The sequence below is a fragment of the Harpegnathos saltator genome, unplaced genomic scaffold, assembly GCF_003227715.2.
Source record: "Harpegnathos saltator strain DR-91 unplaced genomic scaffold, Hsal_v8.6 scaffold758, whole genome shotgun sequence".
Lineage (NCBI taxonomy): Eukaryota > Metazoa > Arthropoda > Insecta > Hymenoptera > Formicidae > Harpegnathos > Harpegnathos saltator.
Window position 1 is genome coordinate 764,448 of NW_020230602.1, and position 25,928 is coordinate 790,375.

The following is a 25,928-nucleotide window of genomic DNA, read 5'->3' on the forward strand; positions in this document are numbered from 1 at the left end:
CCAAAACTCAAAAATGCGGAAAACTGAAATTCCCCAATTTCTCGATTTTCTAACAGGAGAATATGATGAGTGAGGAAGTCGTTCCAATACCTCTTCGGTTATTATGCTTTCCTTATACCAAAACTTGGAAATGCGGAAAACTGAGATTTCTCCGATTTCTCGATTTTCTAACAGGAGAATATAATGAGTGAGGAAATTGTTCGAATACCTCTTCGGTTATTATGCTTCCCTATTACCAAAACTCGAAAATGCGGAAAACTGAAATTCTCCAATTTCTCGATTTTCTAACAGGAGAATATAATGAGTGAGGAAGTCGTTCGAATACCTCTTCGGTTATTATGCTATCCTTATACCAAAACATGAAAATGCGGAAAACTGAGATTTCTCCGATTTCTCGATTTTCTAACAGGAGAATATAATGAGTGAGGAAGTTGTTCGAATACCTCTTCGGTTATTATGCTTCCCTATTACCAAAACTCGAAAATGCAGAAAACTGAGATTTCTCCGATTTCTCGATTTTGTAACAGGAGAATATAATGAGTGAGGAAGCCGTTCGAATACCTCTTCGGTTATTATGCTTCCCTATTACCAAAACTCGAAAATGCGGAAAACTGAAATTCTATAATTTCTCGATTTTCTAACAGGAGAATATAATGAGTGAGGAAGTCGTTCGAATACCTCTTCGGTTATTATACTTCCCTATTACCAAAACTCGAAAATGCGGAAAACTGAAATTCTATAATTTCTCGATTTTGTAACAGGAGAATATAATGAGTGAGGAACTTGCTCGAATACCTCTTCGGTTATTATGCTTCCCTATTACCAAAACTCGAAAATGCGGAAATCTGAAATTCTCCAATTTCTCGATTTTGTAACAGGAGAATATAATGAGTGAGGAAGTCGTTCGAATACCTCTTCGGTTATTATGCTTCCCTATTACGGAAACTCGAAAATGCGGAAAACTGGAATTCTCCAATTTCTCGATTTTGTAACAAGAGAATATAATGTGCGCGGTAATGGCTAGAAGAACTCAGGAATATTTCTTTTTTTAAGTATGATTAAGGATATTTACTAAACAAAGGATATTAATTAAAAGGAATGCAATAACAAACACGTGTTTGAATAATAAATATTGTGTTTATTTTATTTAAGAACTACATACTTTTACATATTACAAATGTAATATAATAAAATTACAATGTTATTTATTTAAAATTCTTAAATACAAAGTTATGAAATACTTCGCAAGCTATAAAATTGTTTATCGTATATATTTGTTGATATACGTCGCGCTTTTAAAAATATAATATTTACAATCTATTTTACCCGATCACGTGGTGTACGCAAAAGCTATCAATACCATTGGTAGAATATATTACAAATGTGATGTAATAAAATTACAATTTATTTAAAAGTTATTTATTTAAAAGACCTAAGTACAAAGTTATAAAATACATTGCAAGCTATAAAATTGTTTATCGTATATATTTGTTAATGTACATCAGTAATGTAATGGTACAAAAATGATGGTCCATCGACCATGTATGGTATATAGTATGGTACAAAATGATGGTCCTATCGACCATGTATGGTACATGGTATGGTACAAAAATGATGGTCCATCGACCATGTATGGTATATGGTATGATACAAATGATAATCCCATCGACCATGTATGGTATATGGTACGGTACAAAAATCGTGGTCCATCGTCCATGTATGGTATATGGTATGGTACAAAAATGATGGTCCATCAACCATATATGGTATATGGTATGGTACAAAAATGATGGCGGCAGCGACGCTGTCCCGCGGCTGGTAGCACTGCTAATGACGCCGCGGTGCAGCGGCGCCGACGCAAGGCGACCGAGCCGAGCGACGGCGACGCTGCCCCATGGCTGGTAGCAAAGCTAATGAGGCCGCGCGGCTGGTAGCAAAGCTAATGATGCCGCGCGGCAGCGGCGCTGGCGCGAGGCGACTGAGCCGTGTGACGGCGACGCTGACGCGCGGCTGATAGCAAGGCTAATAAGGCCGCGTGGCAGCGGCGCCGGCGCGAGGCGACCGAGCCGAGCGACGGCGACGCCGCCCCGCGGCTGGTAGCAAAACTAATGAGGCTGCGCAGCAGCGGCGCCGTCGCTCGGCTCGGTCGCCTCGCGCCGGCGCCGCTGCCCCGCAGCCTCGTTCTAGAATGTTGTCAACTTCTAGAATGTTGCGCAGGTTTCCAGAATATTTCGGAATATTCTAGAAGATTCTGGAACGTTCTAGAAGTTTCTAGAATGTTGTACAAGATTCCAGAATAAAGAAATGAAAAATATATATGGATGGGAATGTGGATGCTGTGCATGTGGATGCGGATGTAGTGGATGTGGATGTTGATCATGTGGATAATATAGATATTGTGAATAATGAAGGAAATAGCGCAGCAATACAAAATACTTTAAATTTTTTGTTTATTATCCCTTATTACTTTTTTCTACATTTGTTTTAATAAAATAAAATAATAAAATAAATAAAAATATAAAGGTATAAAATATGTACATGTAGCACATGAATGCATAAAATAATTATATTTTTCTTAAAAATATATTGTACAATATACAAGTAAATTATATATACATACATTCATGTAAATGGAAATGAAAAAATTTATCTCCTTAGGTAGGTGCAGAGCTAGCTACATATTGATTATAATAATGATATTCTTAACATAGGTATAATGTTACATATACTGAAAGTAATCTCCAGTGAAACTGGCTATGCCAACGATAATAATACGAATATTCTCTCTTTTCAGTATTTACACTAATGCTACAGCTATGTGAGTGACAACAATGAACACGGACAATGACGGTGATGATGTCAGGGGCGACGTGCTGTTGACAAGTTTATGGCGCCTGGGTGCTGCGCTCCTTGAGACTCCCGCAACTTATATATAATATAATAATATTTATTTTAATTATATATAAGTATTGCCAAAAGTGATTTTATTACGAGTCTCAAATGTGCAGAAATTTGTGAAACACTCTATATATGTGTTTCGGATTACAATTTTAGTATTATTTCAACTTCAAATTATTAACTTAGGAATGCCAACGTGTGTATATATTTAAAGTAGAAATTATCTAAAATTTCTAAATAAAAATTATTCTAAATTTTCTCACGTCTTGCAATTCTAAGAAATATACACATATACATGTTCGGCCTGTTTTCTGTATTAATAGTCTTTGATATCTTCCGATACCTTTTTTCCATTATTCCATATCTGTTACCATCCATGCTTATTTCGAGCTATGTTTCATATTTCGGCCACGATATTCCTAAGAGTGCGCTAGTGCACAGCGAAATTTCTCTGGTACGCTAAATCCCGTAAGGCCAACCGTCTTTATAGTATCTCGTCGGTGACATAAGACATATTTTAATAACTCTGCTAGATGATACTATGATCCCAGCCAACACTTTTATATCATTCTATTTTTATTTTTTAGTTTACACATAATATATATTTTATTGTATGTTATAGGTAAAGTAATTAATATAATTAAACTGATTAATTCTGAAGCAATTACTTGTAGAGAAATAAATCGTATAATTTCATAAAGATAGCAATATTTCAATTGCAAATTACACATATGAAAATTTTACTATTACGATGCTAATGCATCCTCTTGCATATAATACGCTGCACTGGCTGTATGGAAATTATGTATATTACTCAATACTATAATTCCTTTTACATAAATACTTTTATCGTTAATTGGGAATAGTTTTATCGAGTATGAATTTTTATTAAATATGAAATTTTATCAAGTATGAATGTATAAGATAAATATTTATTAGAAATATATCAAATTGTTATATATCCCTAAATATGATTCAATACATTCCCAATTAAGATTCTTTTTATATTCATAAAAATTATAAATAATGCCTTAAAGTAAACATAAGAGTTCCACATTACACGTATATAATGAATTTTTATGAAACATCCATGATATGGAGTGTTTTTACACAGATATTCATAATGAATATAATATGAATGACCATTGGATGTTCACGTGACATCCATTATAGAGATAAACATCTAGTGAAATTATGGATGTTCTCCGAATATCTAATGCTCATTAAATTTAACAGAAACATTGTGTTCTGTATGTGAAGTAATATTTTGCTCGTATCGTATGAAAGCTTTTTTAATTCTGTGCAACTAATAAGAGATAAACTTTACAGAAAATTTTCAATATTCCGTCGGTAATGTCTTCAGGTTCAGTATTTCCCTTGTGTTATGCGGAGTGTCCAGACTGAGTCAAGTGTACCTTATAGACTGTGTCATGCATTTTTAATATACCTGCAAGCACAGTTCCGCAGACAATTCTGTCCATTGTGATGCTGATAATATACCATGGCTTGAATATATTGATGCTGATAATACATCTTGACCCGAATATAAATCTCTCGTTTTACAAATCTAGATCCACATTAAGGCAATACGAAAGTCGCAGTCTGCAAGATGTTTCTTTAAGACATCCCGAAGAAATGACTTTACAAATCGAAACATGAGAACTCTTAAAGATGTGGTAAAAGTCGTTCCTCCAACAATTTCATGAATTCTTGGAATTTCAGGACGTCCCACGGACACTGTCTTTAAGACAAACCTGAATGTTCTTTCCGGGCACGGGAATTCATCCGCGTCCCGAAAATACTACTCAGAATCTACGACGTTCATATCCACGAATGATAACGCGCACGGCGCAACGGAAATCGATTATGTTGAGCGCGACGACGGCTGCTAAGGCTGCATGATGATAAATTGCATCTCGTCCGCCGACCGGGACACGTACTGTGCGCAATGATGTCGTCTGCCGCGTATCGTACAACTAGGAGCGTATTAAACTCATGTCTTCATATATATAGCCGCCTCTCTATTTCTGAAGGGTATATTCACGTAACTTACATCACCAAATTACGTCAGCGCGACAGCGATATTGTGAAAAATTCAAGTAGGCGGTGATGGATCTGTGACGGTCTATGACTCCGCTAAAAACCGGAAAGGTTCCGCCCCTTTGCGATGCGACAAAAATAAAATTACATCGACGAGGGAATTTAACGGCGTAACGCATAATCTAATTAAAGGGGAAACCTGACTACGTTGTGTGCCGCGCGTCGTGCGGAATACACCGAAATACAGGAATGAAAGAAATAATGTTAAAAACCGTTTGTCCTTACGATCGTTCCAGCTTCTTGTTTTACATCCGGCAAATTACTCTCTTAGTTTAAACAAAATACTCCTTACACAGAGATAAGCAATAATCTCCCTTGGAATATTCCGAATGACGAGCGAAATTTGGACGTGAAACGGAATTTTCTGGATAAAACGGGAATTTTTCGGGAACGCAAAAATTCTGCTTTCGCGTAAAAAAAAAAAAAAGTGTAGTTCTTCGTTATCTCAAACTCGTTTTCATTTTCGTCATGCATCGTTCTTCCCTCATCTACCGAGATAATTCAAAGTATCGCTCTAACGTCAGATTCCTCCGGCGCGGCGCCGACTGTGAATTATTACAGGCCTGTGGCGACACGCTATAAATCCTTTAGCATCACTCACATACGACGAGACGCCGGCGCGATATACAAGTCGCATTATTCAAGGGCCGTCCGGGAATCGTTCCTTCGGAACCTGTTACGGATCCACTTCTCCCTTACGAGCGGGAGGGCCGCAACTTTGTTTCGCCCCCGTCGCGGAAACGACGACCCGGAGAAATTGCATCCGGCTGACGGAAAGGAGAGCGGAGAGAGGATGGTTTGCGATGGGGTTGGTGGTGGGAGGAGGGAGGGGGTGGGGAGAGAAGAGAAGAAATCCGGCGGAAACGTGCGATAGAGCTTCCAGCTGGAATTGATGATTCCGGGACGAACGACGTAATTTTCCGCCGAGCGGGACGATTTTGCGAATTACCGGGAAAACTATTAACCTTCGCTTAGACCGTAAGTCAAGTTTCGTGTTGCTCGCCCGGCGCGCCTCCGGCTGATATCTCGAGAGACTGCGAGGTGCCGTGCGAAGAACATCGGGTTGCAAATCTGTGTCCGCAATTTGCTGGATGCGAATGTCTTTTGCTTGGATTTCTCCTTTCTCTCTTTCCATCAAGCTTTTCTCAATAATCGACACCGAGATCACCCCGTTACCAATCATAATTCATGAATAATCTACATGAGTGCGTTGATTGATTAATGAGTCGGTGGAGAAGGGAGGAGGTATTGCATGAAAGATTTACAACGACAGTCTTGCACAGCTTCGTGTCACTTTGGAAACTTATTTATCGCACACAACGATCGAACGTCTTCGCGGTATCATCAATTTCGCGTATTCTTCCGCGAAGATTGAATCCTCTCCGGTTAGACTCCCGTTGGAAGGACTTGCTCGACGATCTACACCGCGATCTGGTCTACGATCGGTCTAAATGAAAAAGAATGGCGTTATTCCCTATTATTCACATTTACCCGCTTCATTTATCTTCTATCGTAGAGATGTGAGAACGATGTTTCACTCACTCGGATCCCTTCTTTAATCCTTCCTGGGTCTTATGGTGAAGACACTCTTTTGCGTCTCGCACGGTCGCCTCGGCTTTGGCTGCTGCGCGTCTTCGGCGGCCGCAGTGGATACAGTTCTTGCGACGTCGGGCGAGCCGAAAACGAACGTCGTCTCGTACTGCTTCGCCCAATCGGGATCGGGCCTGGACTTTTTCCTGTCCGGTTCACCGTCATCACGATGATCCTGCGGCTCTTCGACGGAACACGATCGTCTTCTCTTCGAAGATGGCCGCGAGGAATGGTCCTGATTCTCGCTCGCCGCTGGCGTAGTATCGCTCAACTCAGTCTCTATTCTCGGGCTGACTCCGGAAACCACCGACGTATTCAGCTTTCCCGTAGCTGAATCAGCAGCGGAAATGTCGTCAAACACTTGTTGCGGCGCGAGATTGCTTGTGTTCGAGCCATCGACTCGCTGCGAGAACTCCTCCATCGATCGCTGTTTGCCGCCGTTCGAAGTCTCAATGTTTCTACTTCTCAGCTCCTGGTGGTCCATCACGTTGAGTAACTGAGGAACGTGATCTGCGTTCATTCTCGATGTAGTCGGGCCGAAGTCTTCGGAGACGACGGTGCTCTGAGTGCTCGCCGGTGCTGAGTCCATTCGCCGTTTCTTCGCCACGTGGAACGTTTCGATGCTGATTATCCTCGGACGTTTCGCTGGAGACGGAGCGAGAGTAACCTCTTGTTCGTTGCTCTTCGACTCCGGAGTAAGAATGGCGATCGCATTGTCATCGCCCGATTTCGTGTTACTCGTCGCATCGCGTTGGTCTTCGTTCGATTGAACTTCGTCGCGCGATCTCTTCAACGAGCTTCTTCCTTTCTTCCGATGAACGTCCGCTTTCCCGTGAATCCTCCTCGAGTCTCCGTCCGCCTGTGACTCGTCGTGGATTCTTTCGACTGGAAGCTTTCTCCCCGAGTCGAGTTTATCGTCGATTAGAATGACGTCTTCTCTGGCTCTCAAGTTGTAATTGTGACCAGAAGACCGGCGCTCTTCTCGCGACGTCGAAAGATCGTCGTCGAACGTGACGAATCTCTCGAAGGACATACCGGCCTCTAGCTCCTCCCACGCGTCACAATGGATTTCCAGGAAGCAATCGTCGGTTCTGAAGCTTGTCCGCTGGAAACTGGCGATAATGAGCGTGCGCGGAACCTTCCGCCAGGCTTCCAGCAAGCTTTCCACCACGTTCTCGACGTTCCACCCGTGCCCGTGCTTCTTGATCCCCTCCACATACCTGCGACAAATATTTCCGATAGTTCCTCGCAATCGTCGGAATAATTAAGTCGTCGGCAGCACCGACGGCTTCCTTGCTGAGAGGAAACACCCGCGAATCGCGAATGGTTCTCCGTGAGTAGACGCGAAGCGCCCTGGAGCGCAAAATGCATCCTTCTGGAACGACCACAGGGTCGTCTCACGCTGCTATCGCGAGCTTAATAACCAACCAAAATTCGGTACTCATAGTTTCATCACATATCTGAGATCGTTCTAAGTTCATCTTCAAATGCTCAGCTATGAGACCGTCCGCATAAAAAATCATAAAATGAACTTGAGAATATCTTAAACATGAGATCCGGCTATGAATACCGGCCTGTGAATATCGTCGCATCTCCTCGTGATGTCAGGCAATCAGCGAAACACTCGCGCGCGAGCATACTTGCTACGGTAGATCATCTTGACGAAGTGGAAAACGTCTCTCTTTAAGGGCCTCAGCAGCGGCGGGAAGTTCTCTGGGAAGAAGATGTGTCGGACGTTGCTCAGCTCGAATCCTCGGAAGGCGCTCACCCGATCCCTGTGCAACAGCAGCAGGATCTTCCGTTCACCGCGCGACATATGATCGTTCAGCCGGCTCAGCCACTCCCTGAAGAGGTCGTCGCTGATCGAAGCGTCCTCACTGTGAGTGTACACGTGGTCTTCGCCTATTAACACGGTGGGATAAGTGCCGCAGATTAAGAGCGGTGACTTCTCGGTGCCGGCGGCGTTACAGCACATCAGCACCGTCGTTCTCTTCAGGGGCGCGTCCTGGCGCGCCGCGTGACACATCGCTGCCGAGACCCCCGCGGGCGACACGTCGGAGTACATGATTAATTCGTCCAAATGGAAGAGGTCTTCGTGCTTGTACTGCATGATAACGGAGCGTATCGCGTCGATCCAGAATCGGTAGTTGTCGAAGATCGGCCCGGACGAGTCGTTCGGGTCGAGGGAAAAGCCGTGCTTCCTCAAGAAACACATCAGCCATCTGTCGGAGCATTTGAAGCCTGACCCCCCGGAAGTTAGAATATTAAAATTAGCTTGACTACGGTAGTCTTTCCTCCTCGAGTACACGAGAACATTTTTTTCCACGAAATATACGTTTCATTTGTCGGCATAATTCCACTTGAGATCTGCTCTATCTTTTATTAATACTTGTTTAATGTTTATTGAGGAAACACTTTTGTGTAAACTTCGTAATATTAATCGCGGTATCGACTAAAATTATTACATCCGACAGGAGTGTAATAATTTTATTTTCTCGGGTGTGATAAATTTATTTCTTATTTCTTCGTATATTTCTGTTTGAAAGCTACTTCGTCCGTTGAAAGATTCGTTGACTATTTGTGAGAAAAGACTTTTGAATCAATCTAATATCAATTGATGTCAACTAAAATTCATTATATTCCGCAGAGGTTTCCCTTCTCGAGTCCACAAGTCTTCTCCCATAAAGTACACATTTTAATTGTCGGCACATTTCTATTTCGAAAACTATTTTGTATCAAAACCTATTCAGTGTTTATGGGAGAAGACCTCTCAATCATCCTAATGCTATATATTAATTGACATAGGTATAGGTATTTTAAAACGCTTCTGATAATTTTGCGCGGCCTGTTTCGAGTTCTCCAGTACGCCGAATATCCTCAGGTCCGATCGTTCTTCAAAGTCGTCGCAACCGGGAGACGCAGGACCGCTGAATTATTTGGCGGATTTGTACAAAGGGCCGATACGAAATGTCCTGAAGTGCAAAAAGCATTGTCCTGGAACGTCCACGAGATCGTTCGGCGCTATCGAGAGACGAGCTGTTATCCCTCGGGTCGACTATCCCTTCGCGCAGGGGACGAGGGAGACTTGCCCTTCTCATGGGCGGCAGCATTAACCCCCGAGACGCAAGACGCGTTATTTCGTGCCGAAGCTCTTCAAGGACGCAGGAAGATTTCGTGGATACGTGCCGGTCAGTCCGTATTCGCCAGCCAATTCCAAGGCTTTGTCACGTAGAAGATGTCTGTCGAGGGGGCAGTCGGCGGCGTGCCGCTCGCAGGTCCATCTGAGGAGGTTGTCCTTGATCGTTTTTATGATCGGATCGCGGTCGATGCGCGATTCTCGCGACATCATCGAGTACTCCTTTGACTGTTGCGCGCTTCGGATTCGCCGGATTCGGGGAGACTGTTGCGGATTTTTCGTTCGGCTGGAGGTTTGCAATTGACGGGTCGGGATGGATGAGAGGTGAGGGTTCGGCTGGACGGAACGGGGACGCACTGGACGATTCGCGCTTGTTTGCACGCGAGAAATCGCGTCGACGCGATTCAAAAGCGCCGCCACCTCGACCGCGTTCTCTTTTCTCTTGTCCTCGTGAATTCCGTGGTGCACGAGGGCGCGATAAACGGAAAAACGCGAGTGCGACGGGAAACACACTCTCGTGAAAGTACGAACGCGAGAACGGAATAATGGAGGGATGACCGTGAGGTCTTTTACATCGGCGAATTAAGTCCAAAATCCGGCTTCGCCTGCGTCGGAGACGCTCAGATTCTCTGACAGCCGGTAGAAAATCCTCGCGGCAATATAACTCACTTTGCGCGCGTTTCTCCTCCGCGGCCGGGTTACGCTCGGTTAATTCAGCTCCTCGATTTAAACGAGAGATATATCACATCCGAGCGAGCGCGTTATAAAATGTAAGTTGCAGCCGCGCGCGAGGCCACCGCGAGGCGTGGTGATATTTCTGAGCCGCTTATTACGATCCGCGCGAGAAAAACGCCCCGAGACTCGCGAATAATGACAGAGAAAGAAAGGGGAGCGCGGGGGGGGGGTGAGGGAGAAACAGGCGGAAAACGAGTTTAAGAAGACTGAGGAGCGCGGGGATGGGGAACTCGGCATTATTCTGGAGCAGCAAGTTCCAGCCGAAAGTCGCGCCACTTCATGATCTGGATTCGGCGGATTTAATCGCTCTCGCGTCGGGCGGAATAATTAATTAGCTGTCGAGACGGAGGGTAACTTTGGCATGCAAACGTTTATCTTGGGGAGCTTAAACAATGTGGAACATGGAAAATCTCCTCACCTTAACCCGTCGTCTTATTTAATCCACCACACCGAATTGGCGACGGCATGCGCGCGACGTCGATATTAAAAAAACAAGAGAAAAAACGTGGCGATCGATATTGCAAGTCGCGAAAAATTTTTGCTCGACTTGCCTTGCCTTTCATTCCACTCATCATTTATTCCTCTCGCCTGAAATTGATTGACTTTGTTAATTATTCGAGGATTTGTTAAAACTTCGTTTCTGGATTTATACAGCAGAATTTAACTTCTAATGAATTTTATATATATTATATATATATATATTATATTATATTTATATTCTATAATTTATATTCTATAATATTTATATTCTATAGAAACTTATATGTATTGAAATAGACAGTGTGCTACTGAAAAATATTCCCTAAGGCCTCAGACAATATTTTTTAGCATCTTTTGTCGAGAGAACGCAATGTGAATATCACGGCGAGCGCGAATATTTTTATCGCGTCGCCTCGAGTTCATCGACACGCACACACGTGCTCGTGTTCGTCTCTCGCACGACTTCTAATTCTTAATAACGTTGACTATATCTGGCAGATATTCGAGCCACGTCGCCACGTTCTTCGTCCCTCTCGTCGTCTAATTATGCGAGGAATGAGAGCGGCGACGTCGTGGTGGCGGCGGTGGCGGTGGTGGTGGCGTTCGTCGTCGGCACTGACCACAGCATTGTCTTTAAAAGCGCTCTTTTTCACGCTGCGTGTTCTGGTCACTGGCATCCTCCACTTTTTTCCTTTTCCCCACTGATCCTTCTTGCAGAAACGAAAATCCGACGAGAGGTACAAGAAGCAAGTGATGCAAACTCTGCGTTGAGAGAGAAAGAGAGAGAGAGAGAGAGAGAGAGAGAGAGAGAGAGAGAGAGAGAGAGAGAGAGAGAGAGAGAGAGAGAGAGAATAATCTCGACGTTAAACATCTTCGCAATCTTTCTGGCTGTTAATTTCAAATTAATAATCAGACACATCTGTTCCATGTAAGAATCTCTTTTTGAACGTCTCTTGAAATTCTTTCTCAGTCGTTAATAAAAATTCATCGCGCTTCTCTGTCGCCACTTTTCCGGTCGCGTTGTTCATATTAAAACCGTTAATTGCTCTTTTCGTTATTCAAGCGCCGTCTGACAACGACGAAATCCAAATGAATATGCAAATATCAAGATGTAATTTTCAGACCTAAATACCAGGTATATATATCTAAATAAGTTTTGCATGAGCGACGAGCGGACGACGCATTACGACGGACGGACGAATCCGCGCTCCGAAGTTATTCGCGTTGTTTGCGTCACTTTGGAGGCCGGCATGTGGTCTCGTCACTCTGTCTCTCTGTCTCTTTGTCTCTCTCTCTCTCTCTCTCTCTCCCCCTCTTTCTTTCTTTTTCTCTCCCTCTCCCTCCTCGTCTCTGCCTCCCGACGAGAAAATATGAGAATACGTTTCGTTCCTGCCGTTGTTTCGAGTGCTCGACGACGAGTATCGCTTAAATTACATTTCTCCGGGGCGTCGTCCGGACGAGATAGTTTCGCACCCCTAGATTCTCATTTAATATGGCGCTATTTATTCGAGTGCACGTCCGAGTGCACGCACTCAGGATCGTCCACATTCGGCGCTCTTCCGATGCTCGCCTACGATGAGTATTATTATTTGATTATTATTTTAGTCCGCGTGCTGCGATTTGCACATTATATATATGACTCAATTAGTATTTCAGTATTCTCCGGCTGCGGTGAAATACATTTTGTTACATTAATCGTTGTTTCCTATTATTAAACCGGAGCGCAGCTCGACGATATTATTCGGCGATTAAAAGTCGTGCACCAGCACGATATTTTTATATACGTTATAATTGAGTTGTACAAAAATAATGCGTGCTGCAAGTTTATCATAGCAGGGATAATAACATGTAAAATATTCTCTAGTAAACTGTAATAAAAGAATATACGTAGATATAATTCAAAATTATATAAATATATTATACTTTAAATAAGCTACGAGAGCTTACAAAAGTTACGTCGAATCAATGATAATTTTATCGGCTTGAGAAACGTGTTATCATACACACACACACACACACACACACACAGAGAGAGAGAGAGAGAGAGAGAGAGAGAGAGAGAGAGAGCCAGTGTGCAGAAATATGGCAGAAAATGGTGGCTGTTGATTGAAAAGGACGACAAAAACTCTCTCGCATGCCTGATACGAAATAATACAATAATAAAAACAATATACCCGTCGCATCTTATTACGCATCGCGTTTAAAAATATGCAGACATGCCTCTATCATTCTTCATGCTCAACGCTTCCCATGGAAATCAAAGGCGTCGAATGGAACACGTCGCGGAAGAGATATTCCTCACGAGGGTAGGTCAGGAACGCGCGTAATAAAATCATGCGGCGGCCTGAATGCGAGCGTGAGGAGTGGAAGATGAAGGTGAAAGGGAGGAAGAGAACGAGTGCAATACAATCGCGGAGCTATCTGCGGGCGCATCCACTTCGACCAGCTGTCTCCGGCGTGTTATTCTTCGCCGCACGCTCAATAATTCATCGGCCCGATGTGGAATAATATTTAATGGCAGTGGGGCATTCGCGCGAACAGCACCACGTGCCCCACATGTCACTCCGGCCGCTCAGTATACACACATAAACATATACATACACACACACACACACACGCGCGCGCGTATACTGCATTCGCGGTGTGGATGTGTTTACGTGAGAGAGCGGCTGTAATCCGCTTTCATCGCGTGGCGCGGAAGCTCGCGCAGTAAAACTCGCGGCCGCTGAATCCTCGCAGTTCTCGTAACATCGTCCTCGAGACAGCCGATACGCCCGGAGGGCCTCAGGCCGAGCCGTGACGTGAGTACGCCGAGTCCGCTTCGAAACGTATCCGGGACTCTCTAATTGCGACTCATCACGCGATGCGAACGCGTCTTCACTGTAAATAGTCGCGCGTACACAGCGTCGACCTACAGAAATAAACGACCCGCGATGTGTATCTCCGCGCTGACGCGTTCTTTATCAGCCCCTACGTCGCATTGGAATCCGTTATCCCGATTCCGAAGCCCTTTCTGCGGCGCGGATTCCGATCAGGAAATTTTTAATTTCTCTATTACCTCCTTCTATTTCCTTCAATTGCTGCGATCTGTATTTTCTAGATTCAGAATGAGAGAGAGAGAGAGAGAGAGAGAGAGAGAGAGAGAGAGAGAGAGAGAGAAGGGATGAGGGTGTCCTTGCCGAGAATAAAAAATCGATATCGAGTTGGCGCGAAGAAAGTTTCGGGTTTTACAATAGTTCGGGGGACGACCGCCCGAGGCCACACCGCTGAAATTCGGCCGACTCGTGGAATACTAAGTAGAGAAGTGCTCAGACTTTTTCAATGTAATAGTCCGTCGCGAAATAGCTTCGTTTTATCGCGCCCGGGGTACTGTATTATCCGTTAAAAAGAAATAGGAGACCTCGCACTCGGCGCCCTCTCCGTTGTTTCCGCTTTTACCGCTCCGCGATTTCTTTTCTCACGTAATGCCTCCTATGTTTCGCGCGCCGCTCGCGATTTTTATTTATTTTTATCGTGGCTCCGTGTGTATCGCAACTGTACGTGTGTATGTGTGTGTGTGTGTGTGTGTTTCTCTTTGCCTTTCACGTTTTTCTAGGACAATGCGATTGATCGATGAACATCGTCCGGTGATTTCCGGGACGCTCAAGCGAAAGCACCAACAGTGGTCCTTCTTTCTTCGGCGCGGATTCAATATTTACTCGCGAAATTGAAGATGAACTTGATTGGGCTGCCATATCATCGACCACCTCGTGCAATTGCAGCCTTGCGCGCCGCGTACGTGATGTTGATTGACTTTAACAAATTACGGGTCGGCACGTACGCCAGAAAATATGCGGCAAAATTGCGACATTGAGGGGGGAGACAGAGAGAGGACGACGGAGCAGAAAGAGAAAAATAAAGAAAGAGAAGTGGACATTGATCAACCCTGATCAAACGTCCCGACACATTCGCGATCTGAGTCGCGATTTCGCAGTCGCATTATCGATGCGCGCGATCCGCGAGTCGCACGAGGATTCTTCGGTTCTCGCGCCGTTCAGTTACGTTTTACCACGCTGCAATTCAGCACGAGCGCGTTAATCTTAATAATCTTTAACGACCCGGCTATTCAACAAGAAGCCACGTAAAACAAGCCGCTTTCGCGGGGCACGTTTTCATTTCTTTCTTGCGCTCCCCAGGCACTCCTCGAGAGCGAACGATCGCGTTATCCGATAATTCTGTAGACAGGTGCGGATTTCGCATACACTCACATTAGCGCGAATCGAACGTCGGGCAGAGAGGCTCATGTCCGCCAGGGTTACTTGATCCGACGGAGCGTCCTCGAAGATCCGCCGCTTGATCTCGCCGTCTCGTCGAACATGGAGTTCCGAACACGTCCCTTCGATGTGAAGACCGTCTTCGTGAAGACCAACAGGAAGCGCGCGAAGAAGCCACGCGGCTCGAACTCACCTCTCTACGCGTCCATCTGGCCGATGGTGTACGTGGTGCGAGTGTTCGGCTTTGCTCCTTACGAGTTCTCGCATGACCGGCTGGTACCGTCCAACGGCTACCTTATCTTTTCGGCGGTCGCCGTCGCGCTCTACAGCTACATTCTGTACGTGGTGTTCCTGCGATTTACGGGCGTCAAGCGGGAACTCACGGTCCTGAGCGGGACGGAGAACGCGAAGGTCGGTGGTGAGCGAAAGAAAATTCTTGGGGTGGTAGAGCTGAGAAAGAGAGAGAGAGAGAGAGAGAGAAAGTAGACGGCGCGAGAATTTATTATTCATTCAGCCGCGCGGAAGTGTCGCGAAGGGGAAATTATCGCGGCGTCAATTTTTTCTCGACGTAGATTATAGCTCGCGGCAGAATTCCGGCAAAGAGCGAAGAAGCGGGGAGAAAGAGAAAAGAACATTTTTGCGGAGAGTCAGAGTTGCATTCGCGGACGACGGGATTTTTAAGCGTTCTCTCTGTGTAAAAGTCAGGGATAGGATCATATCTCGATTAATGTTATCGATTATTTCAAGTTGATCAAGATGATGCCTGAAACGATCGTTCAGGTGATCATCAACTACAGCGTGGTGATGTACGAGCTGGTGCTGACGCTTTTCACGAGGCGCAACTTCACGAGGATATGGAACGCCCTGCAGGACTACGACGAGGACGTCAGGCAGTTGGACTATCCTCGCAAGGAGACGAGGACCGCGATTGCCGCGTGGATCCTCACTATCGTGACAGCGACTGTGTGGACCATCGTCAATCGCTCCGGGATGTACGCTTTTCTCGAAACGTGGTCCTACAATATCGGATACATGTTATCCTACATCGGCACTTCGATGGCTGTCTATAAATTCGTGGGAATGGCATATTTTCTCGGGCAACGGTTTCATCATCTCAACAAGATCGCGATAAAAAATCTCCCGTCTCCGTCGCCCCGAGAGAAAACTACGCACGTCAGCAGAAAGGTTGGAATTATTGAAATTAGTAGTCTTCTGGTCCGAGGATTTCGATCAGCTTTGGGGGTATCGTACAGCCAAGTAAAAAATGAGGGGGGCAAGCATTTTCTTATAAGTGCTTTCTCGCGCTCTCTGCGACTAGTGGTCGCAGACTAGGGACTTCTCGAAGCTAGTTCCATGTATCTAATTCTGAGCGAATATCTTTGAAATCGTGAAACTTCAAAAAAGATACACAAGACGGAGAATTTTTATGGCATTTAAAATATTTTACTCTTCTACATACGCAGAATTGATAAAAATATTGTTTTTCAGCATATTTTTATTTATTATTATTTTTACAGATTTAAAGGATTTTTGTAAAGATAAAAGTTAAAGAGAAGTCCCTGACAAATTTAATCGTGTATGATAACATTATTTTCTGAAGTCACGTTTTAGAGACATAGGTATTGAAAGTCGCTCTGTAAGTGGTTACAGACGCGCTACGTCAGGCCCGCTTATGCGCGGTCTCGCTAGGCGCGGCGCTCTGTGAGTAGATACAGACGTTTCGTATCCGCTGAGGTACGAGCGTACGAACGGGCTGACGTAACGTATCCGCTACTACTTACAGCGCAACGTCTACATCTCGTACCCCAACAAAGCGATATCAGAATTCGATATAGAATTGAATTTGACGTAAGATTCTTCTTCAATTTTGTCTTTATACAAATTTCAAGATCGTAAAAATAATTAAAATTTTAAGAAATCGGGACTTTTCTCAAATATGGCAAATATAAATAACCACTGCGTAAAATTTCTTCTCGCAAAAAAGATTTTAAAAATATCCTCTCTCGTAATAAAATACATGAAACCAGCTTCAAGGCATTGTTGCAAACTCTAAATGTGCGAGAAAAGATTTGTAAAAAATGTCTCACATACATTAGTCTTCCTTACAATGTGCCTAGGGCTCATACGAATAGATGAGAAGCACTTTCAGACTTTTCCTGTTTTTTGGTTCTCTTGAAAATTAAAAATTATGCGGAATAATAATGCACAATATGCACTTCTCTCGAAATATGCATGGGATTTTATAAAACAAGGAAGATTGGAATAAAGAATATTAATATAATATGGAACCGTCAGTAACCTTTCGATTCGACCAATCAACATTTTTCCCAATTAAAAATACCTGCTCACATTGCCTGAGAAACTGATTTACCTTATCTAACTTCACACGAAATTCTTACATGCACGAAAGACGATCCAAAGTCTACACAACGATCTGATGCTCGCCGCGGAAAATCTGGAATCCCTGTACTCGTGGTCGTTGCTGTTCTGGCTCGGCAATCTCGGCGTGCACACCGTCAGCAACATATATTTTATCATCGAGTGGATACTCATGGCGTCGTGGCAGATGGTGGCGTGGCCACTGGTTCGTTGCTTGAGCGCCTGGCTCTTGGCATTCTTCATCCAGCTCTTGTTACTCCACATCGCCTGCGACTTCGTCTCCTCTCAGGTAAGACACTCTCCGGCTAATGCAAAGAGGCGACGCAAAGTCACTTCCCTTTGCCTCAATTAGGATCGTCTTTCGCGATAAGAGGGATATTATTAAGATAACAACGCGCGATCACGACGAGAGTCTGTAATCAGCGCGGGAAAAATTGAATCGCAGTCAATTGTAGGTGCAATTGTACGTACGACATTACGGCAGATATGTATAAATCAGCATACTTTGCGTAATGCTTTCTTGTTTCATATATAAATAAGGCAGAAATGCTGTTCGTGTGTGTTTTCTAGGCTAATTCTATGGGCCCGATTCTCATCGAGTGGCACGTAAGATTGATGAGGCGAAACGAAGTGAGTAAATGAAAGTCTAATTACATCCGGCGTGTTTCTCTCGGCAGAAGTCACGCCAGATTGTCCACTAATGCAACATACCCCTCATCGGACTTTCCGCTTTTGCCCGCAAATATGAAGCTCCTTTGCTTCAAGTACAAAGTTTCCCCGATAACGACAACCTTTTTAGTTCCATGTCACTTTTTGATCGTCCCCTCGACACATGTATACGTGTAAGCGACCGGTTTGGCACGACAGCAATGCGCATAAAAACTTTCTCTCTAATTCAGGAATGCGTCGACTCGACGTTGCAATATCTAAATCGAAAGTTCAAGTTCTCCGCGGCCGGATGCTTCCACGTGAATTTGCGGTTGTTACGATCAGTAAGTAACGAGATCGACGCGAGAGGCGCCGCGTTGGCATTTTATACATCCGAGTTTCCGTTTTCCACATCCTCATTCTTATATATGTATGATTACATGTCCTTGTATAATATTTAAAAATTATTTAAATATACAATATCTAATAATTTCTATTAAATCGCGGGGCAATTGGCATGTATCAACAATATCGATTTTGCAGCTCGTCGTTGTTCTGTAACGACGGAATTCTAAACTGCATGGAACACACAAAACAAATCGACTGATCGCAGTTGATTATTTCAGGAATAATAATCGACTGAGGGAAAATAATCGACTCTACAGTCACTCTATTTGTTCACCGCTTACTCTTTTTTTTGCGCCGTGAGCCTAAAGCCGGGGGAAACATAAGAAAACGTAAGCAATAAAATCCAAGCGAATTGACCAACCACAGCCGACTTACTTTTCTTCCAGTCTAGGAATAATCAACTAGTGATCAATCAATTTCTTTGATGCTTACCGTCTTATTGTTTAAGTTTCCTTATTTATCTGCTCCCGGCTTTATTCGTCGGTTTAAAGTCACATATCGGGTACGCAAAGTTACACGCGTACGTGTTAAAAGATGAAGGTACCTCATCACGACGAGAACATCACGTGCGTCACTGAAGGCTCGCGACAGAGCCGTTGAGATATAAATAGATAAAATCCATCGCGTCAAAATTGCAGAATCGCTGAATTATCTAGATTGTTTCTCGTGGAAAATTAAACACGTTGCTTATCGCGACGTTATCACGACGACGACGATGGCGCTACAACTTAAAGAGGAACGAGCGATCCCGTTTGCCCGACGTGTCGGCGGGTCAATCGTGATAATTGGAGTGGGAAACGCGTGTTACGAGGGTCAAAAGTACCGCTCGACGAGATAGCGAGCTTCGTTAAATATATCCCCTTGTTACCTTAACATTGTTATCGCAATTTGTAAAGTTCCCGAGAAAGAAAAAACAGAACGTTCCCGAGAGTGACTCGTGCGCGAAAGTGCTTTCGTCGATATCGCGATGTTATCAATTACCGCTTGATTCGTAAAGCAAGGCTGGTTCTCTCGCTCTCGATCGTTCCACGTCGGCGGACGACACACGTGCGGCGCCTTCTCTACGTCAAAACTGACATCGGTCGCGTTCGGCTCGACGCGCTGCTTCCGACATGACGAAGGTTAATTGGCCGCGGTTCGATATCCCGCGGTGAATTCTGTGGCGCCGTACTTAAACGCCGGCTTAAACGCGCCCGTAAATCGCGGAAACGACACCGCGATCCCCTCCCGCCTTCACCTTGCCGGACAAACTGGACACGAAAGTTCTTACGCGAGTAACAGGATCAATGCGCGATAGCCGCCGCTTGGTACTCGGGCGAAACTTTACGACTCGTTGTGTAGTTGCACACTCGGAAGGAGAGAGGAGAATCCTCTCGAGATCCTCTCTCTTAAGATACCCGCAATAATTCCCACGCTCGCACTTCGCTCGTGCGGCCGAGTATTGTCGTGAATTAACGCCTTCCCGCACGCACTCGACGACCGGCTTGCGGACGTTTGCACGTGTGTCTCGCTGGGTCACCGGTGACCAACGAAAGTTAACAATTCGCTGTGTGTATGTAGATGATGAAATATGACGTGACGTGGCATGACATGACATAACATAACATGAGATACGATATGATATTATTGCAATGCTGTTTGTTAATTCACATGACGAGCTTGATGCTTCTCGCGCGTGTGTAAGAGGAGTAAAATTCTCTTACTATCTCTTATAATCTCTTATTATCTGCATCACATGTCATATATTACATTAATATCACAGCATATCATCTCGCATCATATCGCGACACACGATACGATTCATTCTATGATTTTGCCTTTTACTCGTTGTGTACCTTCTTCGACTTTTACGCGGACTAAAATATTGCTTTCAGATCGTAGCCTTGCTGACCACGTACCTAGTGATATTGTTGCAATTTCCGGACTGAGACTGCCTCGGAAATAAAAGCGAGAGAGAGAGAGAGAGAGAGAGAGAGAGAGAGAGAGAGAGAGAGAGAGGGAGAGGGAGAGAAAGAGAAGGAGAGAGAGGGAGAGACAGAGTCGTAAGGTAGTTCCGCGTTTGGCGACTGTAAATTTCGAGCGCGTATTCCATCGAGTCGATGCATGCAAAATGTCGGCTTTGCATCGATGATCCTTCGTATAATATTGGCCAGTCAAATATGTATAGGTTGAAATTGCGACGGCTGAATATTGTTTGCGTACGTACGACACATTAATCATGATAAATCTCGTTTGACTTCACGGTGAAATAAATATTAGATGCAAAAACTGAGCGAGTTTCATATCCTTCTGTTACGGCTGGTGAGAAAAAATTCTCTCCCATACCACGTGCGCCTAAAAATAACGGGAAGATGGCTTGGCAATTAATCCGACAATTAACGCGTCTAATTGTCGGCAAACATCATCTTCTCTCACACGTCGTAAGCTTGAAAATTTCATATCCGATCGCACGTCTGTTCGCTCGAATTCACCGGTTTCCGATAGTTTCTCGAGAACGTATTCCTCACGCCGGACTACATCCGCTTTAAACTACTTTCCGCCGACCGGTAGTGGGACCGAGAGCGGCGCCGGCGGCCGAGGATGCGCGCAGCTGCGAATTTGCATGCGAATTGTGTCCGTCACTGATTACAGTAGCTTCTTTTAAAGTCAGTGTTCCAAAGGAGCCGCCTCTTATCGTGCGAACGCTGCACTTTGAAAGCGGCGCGCGACTACGTCGGTACAGAAATCGTCATTGAATAGACGAATCTCGCAAAAAAAGAAAATAATTCATTAGATTACAAATTCCTACGTTTCCATTCCCGTGAACAAGTTTCTATGCGCAATATAAAACATTTGTATAAATTTATATTCGCGCGAGTTCCCGTAATTCACGAGTTGCTGGATAATTGAGGAACCGATGATTTCGCGTGCAAATTATACCTCGCCTCCTGCAGACCGCGTACGCGTTTTCACGAGATTTATTATAAGTTATCGGAAGCGTCCGTCTTCGCTATCAACGTCGTGTTCCAAGCTGACGCGAAGAAAATTAACAATTTCATAAATTACAAAACATGCTACGACGATCGGACGACGGCGCAGCCTCGTTCGGTGCAAGCTTGTTCAATCTTGCGCGCGGGATTTATCATCGATTTAGCCATCGGACGGGAAAATTCTTTAATACAATTTCGCTACGCGGTCACCTGGCTTACGGCTTTCGAGACACATATATACCGGATGATCGTATGTGTGTATGTACAAAGTAATCGTTGTTTCTTTTGAATTAAACAGAGAAAGATGGAACGCGACGAGATCGGGACGGAGACTGAAGTGGAAGACGAGAGATAAAATATTCACTGTTCTTTTACGTAAGAGAAAAAACATTTCGTACAAGTTACCCTGCCCCTCTCTTCTCCTCTACTCCCCCCCTCTCTCTCTCTCTCTCTCTCTCCCTCTCTTTCTCGCTTCCTCACGTTCACTTTATCGTCTCACGGAAGTTTCCTTTAAACAAGACGTATCGGGTTCAATTTACGCTACACCGACGATGCCGCTGACATGTAATTATCATAATCAATATTCGACGGTTGTCGCGAAACGCAAACTCCGTGTCTTGGAAAAACACAGAGCGTTTCACGCAAGTGCCCACGCGATAATCCAAGGATCGTTCATGAGCGACCTTCGGGGATACTTCGGGGTTGCACATTAGTAGACACCCTGGGGGAAGTTTACGATGAGACAATCGCGGTAAGACGTTCGTCATTTCCCGGATTGCGCATCACGTCTCGCGCTTGAAATTCGACGAAGGCCGTCAAAGTCGTTCAATAAAACCGAATGTTCCCCAAGACTTTTAAGCGTGCATTCTTTACGCGTGTCGTATACGACGTTGCGCGCGCGTTTCGTTTCTTTCTTATTTATCGAATTATATCAAGGATGATGCCCGTCCGCCCGCCTTTGTGCATCCTCTTCGCCTTCGGTAACGTCGTAAAAAAGAAGCAAAAGAAAGAAGCCAAGGAGCAAATACCGTCGCAGTATCGCGTTATTACGACTGTTGAAAGTCTCACGCGAACGACCTCTTCCTCGCCCTCCTCCCCTGCAGCGCATAACGGCGTGAAACGTTCGTTCCTCCGCTACATAACGTAAACCGCGAATCGTAAAAGAGAGTTTCACGAGCTTACGATCGGCCGGCTCGATCCGCGCGGAGCGACTCGGTGTCGCCGGCTTCTCCCCTGTTACCGACATATTTTATTAGTTTACGTCGAGAACAGCACGCCGCGGTCGCCGTGGAAGGGAAGCAGCTCCACTGTGCTATCAGCGCGCGTACCGCGCGAAAAGACGCGCCGCCGATCGACGTGCGCTGCTTTCGAACGGCGGAAGGTCCGGACGTTGATAAATGACTGGGGGACTGGCGCTATGGGAGCGTTAAAAGCGAACAGGGTCGCCGCGATGTTTGGAATTTCCGATTTCGACAACTTTTCCTCTATCTCCGCTCCGCTTCTCCTCCTTCCCCCCTTCCTCGCCCCTTCCGCGACGGTCCGCGCACCGTCGGCCTATTTATCGGTAACTCCGGCAACTTATTCGTCGTATAACTCTCTTACTCATCGAACATATGCATTCGCCTATTCCCTCGGGCGACTACAGATGACACGTTAGACGTTAGATCACGAAGATGGATCGGAGGAATGAGAAGGGGGAGGGAGAAGCTGCTGAAATATTAAAATCCCTAAAAGACGTTGCATAAAGTTCGGTAAGCCCGAATCTAGGAAGCTTTGCAGTTTGCGGACTCTTGTCACGTAGTTATGAATTTTCGCAGACCTCGTCGATGTAGGCGCGACGAGACGGGGCGCGAGGAAAAAGCGAATGCAGTCTGATGCAGTGACACGAGAAATATTTCGTGAACTCCCTCACGGAGAAGGACGTCCGGGGGAATAAGCAAAACCCGGGAAACCGATCTTTTCTTTCTCTAGTCTTTCAGCTTGGTGCGTAAGTTTATTGTGAATATTTTACGGTTCGCGTTGCGAATCGCGACGGGAGTCACGATAATTTTCACGTCAGGCAGAATTAAAGTATCAGACGGACTCACGCGCGGATAAACGCGTCGCGACGGCGTTTTCGCCGGCTGATACACGTTTTGTCGCGAAAAAGAACGGCGAGAATGACTCGACGCTATCGAAAACGCGCAACGTTCAAGAGCTGAGCTCCATTTCGAGCTATACACACACACACACACACACACCCGGGCTGGATCCCACGTCGGCGAGATTTATGTAGATTCCACTTTGATGTAAATTTTATTAGTTTAAGCTCGGAAAGCTCCGACGGAGAAGCGGGCTATCTAGCTCGCGGCTGCAAAAGGCGAGCCGCCGCGCCGTTTTGTATCAGCAGGCGCGCGCGGATTCGACACTGTCAACGAAATTATCCCCGCAGCGCGGTAAAAATGGCTAGTGGGATCCTGGAGCGGTGCTGAAAGTGTCGAGAATATCCTTCTGCTTCAACAACATTCTCTCCTTTTTTCTCTCTCTCCACCCCCCCTCCCCCTCTCTCTCTCTCTCTATTAATACAGTAAAAATTTACTATCATTGCTGAAAATAAAGGATATAAGTATATTCTCAAAGGGCTGGCCCTAGAATGGTCAATAAACGCTATTGTTTATCCATCTATACCTATCTATCCGTCTATTTATATATCTATCCACTTATCCTCCGCATGTCGACAACATGAGAATCGCCGGCTCTTACGCGCAACTAGTGATAACAAGCGATTCCAGCCGGACGAGAAGAGCCGGACGCGTCTCGTTTCTCTCCAAGAATCCGAGACATAAAATTTCCCCCATCCCCCCGGGATATTTCGCCGTTCTGTGCGCTCTGTCTTGTTCTCGTGGAATGCGCGCTCGGACTCCAATTCCGGCGACTTTTCGGAAAAAGAAAAGGAAGAAAAAAAGAAGAGGAAACGAACAGTGGCGACGGTGACACCTTGCGAACAACGTTACGAGGCGCGAACGGCGGTTGCGACGAGAATGAGGGGGCAAAAAGGCGATGAAAATCGCCGTCGACAGTCGGCAATGTTACCGCGACTGCGTTGCATCTATTTTCCACGCCATCGCTCCGGAAAATTGCTCCTTTCGTCGGCTCGCACGCCGCTATTCTCTCCCAAGCAGATGCATGCGAATTCCTCCTCCCGATGCTCTCGTCGCTGCACGCGACGTCTCGAAGAAATTTACGCGATGTACAGATATAGCAGCGAAACGGTAAAAATTTATTATTAGCCGTGGAGGCGATAGCGCGCTGATATTTTCCCCGAGTTTGAAAATATCGCGAGGATTGAATCCTGATCCGGCAGACTGGCCTGTGAGAATTTTTATTCCGAAGCCGCCTGTAGGAGGAAGGTCCTCGCAAGTTCGCGAAACGGGTCTCATAAGTTTCGAGTGTTGTCCTCCCTCTTGAAAATCAATAAAACATATTTTCTAAAATATAAAATATGTTTTGAAATTATATTTTATACATAATTCTAGAAAATTGATGAGAATATTACATAATATATATTATATAATATAGATTTTTTCAAGAGGGGACAATGCCGACATAGCATCGAGCCGCATCGAGAGAAATTTTATGTTCTCGGGATTAAAATTCGATAAAAGACGGAGACGTGTCGCAAGCAATCTCATCAATATTCTACCGACAGCTCTCGCTGTATCAATTTGCAGTGGTTTACGGCATACAGGGCTCAACATTAATTCGATTTAACGAGTTCGTTCACTCGTCTCCCCGATATTACCATTCGGCATCGTGGGATCTAAACAAGCCGGATAAGAGGATTCCCAAATCCCAGGAAGATTTATGGCGAAGCAGAGTATTCAACATTATTCCCGTCCGCCAAGAGCTTAAAAGCAGGCCGTTTATGAAAAAGAGAGACACGCACGTCACGAAACGTGAATTCCTCGTCAAATTCACCCTGCCTCGGCATAAGATGACCGTAATTCCCTTTATCTCCGTAAACTCTGTAAACTCCGTAAACTCCGTGGTGGATCCAGAAAATGGAGAGGATCGAGTTTCTAAATCGCTCTCGAATTTTCGTGCAATCTTATCGCTGAACTTTGACATCTTGCGGAAAAAAAAAAAAAAAACACTACGGAGCAAACGAGTGAATTTTCGCGATGGACAGGATCCGATTCCGAAACGGTCGCGGAAGAAGAAGGAGCAGAAGCCTTTGGAAGCCGCAAAAAGAAGAAGAATCCATCGAGACGAAAGTGCCCTCGGACATTCCGACACGAGCATGAGCGTGGGCGAATTTCGATGGATGTATTTACGTCACTAGTCGCCCTCGAG

At 45.0% G+C, this 25,928-nt stretch overlaps 2 protein-coding genes across 2 annotated transcripts; one reads left to right on the forward strand and one right to left on the reverse strand.

Moving 5' to 3' along the window:
* Positions 1-5,476: 5,476 nt before the first annotated feature.
* LOC105186043 (major centromere autoantigen B) lies at positions 5,477-10,195 on the reverse strand. Its single transcript, XM_025306166.1, has 4 exons — positions 9,775-10,195; positions 8,229-8,829; positions 6,541-7,808; positions 5,477-6,445 (listed from the first exon to the last, which is right to left on the reverse strand). Exons 1-3 carry the CDS (start codon positions 9,935-9,937, stop codon positions 6,554-6,556), a joined length of 2,019 nt encoding a protein of 672 aa, XP_025161951.1. The 5' UTR covers positions 9,938-10,195; the 3' UTR covers positions 5,477-6,445; positions 6,541-6,553.
* Positions 10,196-14,095: 3,900 nt separating this feature from the next.
* On the forward strand, positions 14,096-25,726 carry LOC105186037 (uncharacterized). Its single transcript, XM_011145972.2, has 5 exons — positions 14,096-15,603; positions 15,973-16,377; positions 17,603-17,860; positions 18,142-18,201; positions 18,471-25,726. Exons 1-5 carry the CDS (start codon positions 15,295-15,297, stop codon positions 18,678-18,680), a joined length of 1,242 nt encoding a protein of 413 aa, XP_011144274.1. The 5' UTR covers positions 14,096-15,294; the 3' UTR covers positions 18,681-25,726.
* The last annotated feature ends 202 nt before the right edge of the window (positions 25,727-25,928 follow it).

Excerpts from the sequence above, each read along its gene's own strand:
- LOC105186037 (XM_011145972.2), top strand. The coding sequence starts at position 15,295 with ATGGAGTTCCGAACACGTCCCTTCGATGTGAAGACCGTCTTCGTGAAG. Across the intron at positions 15,604-15,972 it reads GCGGGACGGAGAACGCGAAG|GTGATCATCAACTACAGCGT; the intron begins GTCGGTGGTGAG and ends ACGATCGTTCAG. Across the intron at positions 16,378-17,602 it reads CTACGCACGTCAGCAGAAAG|ACGATCCAAAGTCTACACAA; the intron begins GTTGGAATTATT and ends CATGCACGAAAG.
- LOC105186043 (XM_025306166.1), bottom strand. The coding sequence starts at position 9,937 with ATGATGTCGCGAGAATCGCGCATCGACCGCGATCCGATCATAAAAACG. Across the intron at positions 8,830-9,774 it reads TGGCGAATACGGACTGACCG|GCTTCAAATGCTCCGACAGA; the intron begins GCACGTATCCAC and ends CCGGGGGGTCAG. Across the intron at positions 7,809-8,228 it reads AAGATGATCTACCGTAGCAA|GTATGTGGAGGGGATCAAGA; the intron begins GTATGCTCGCGC and ends TATTTGTCGCAG.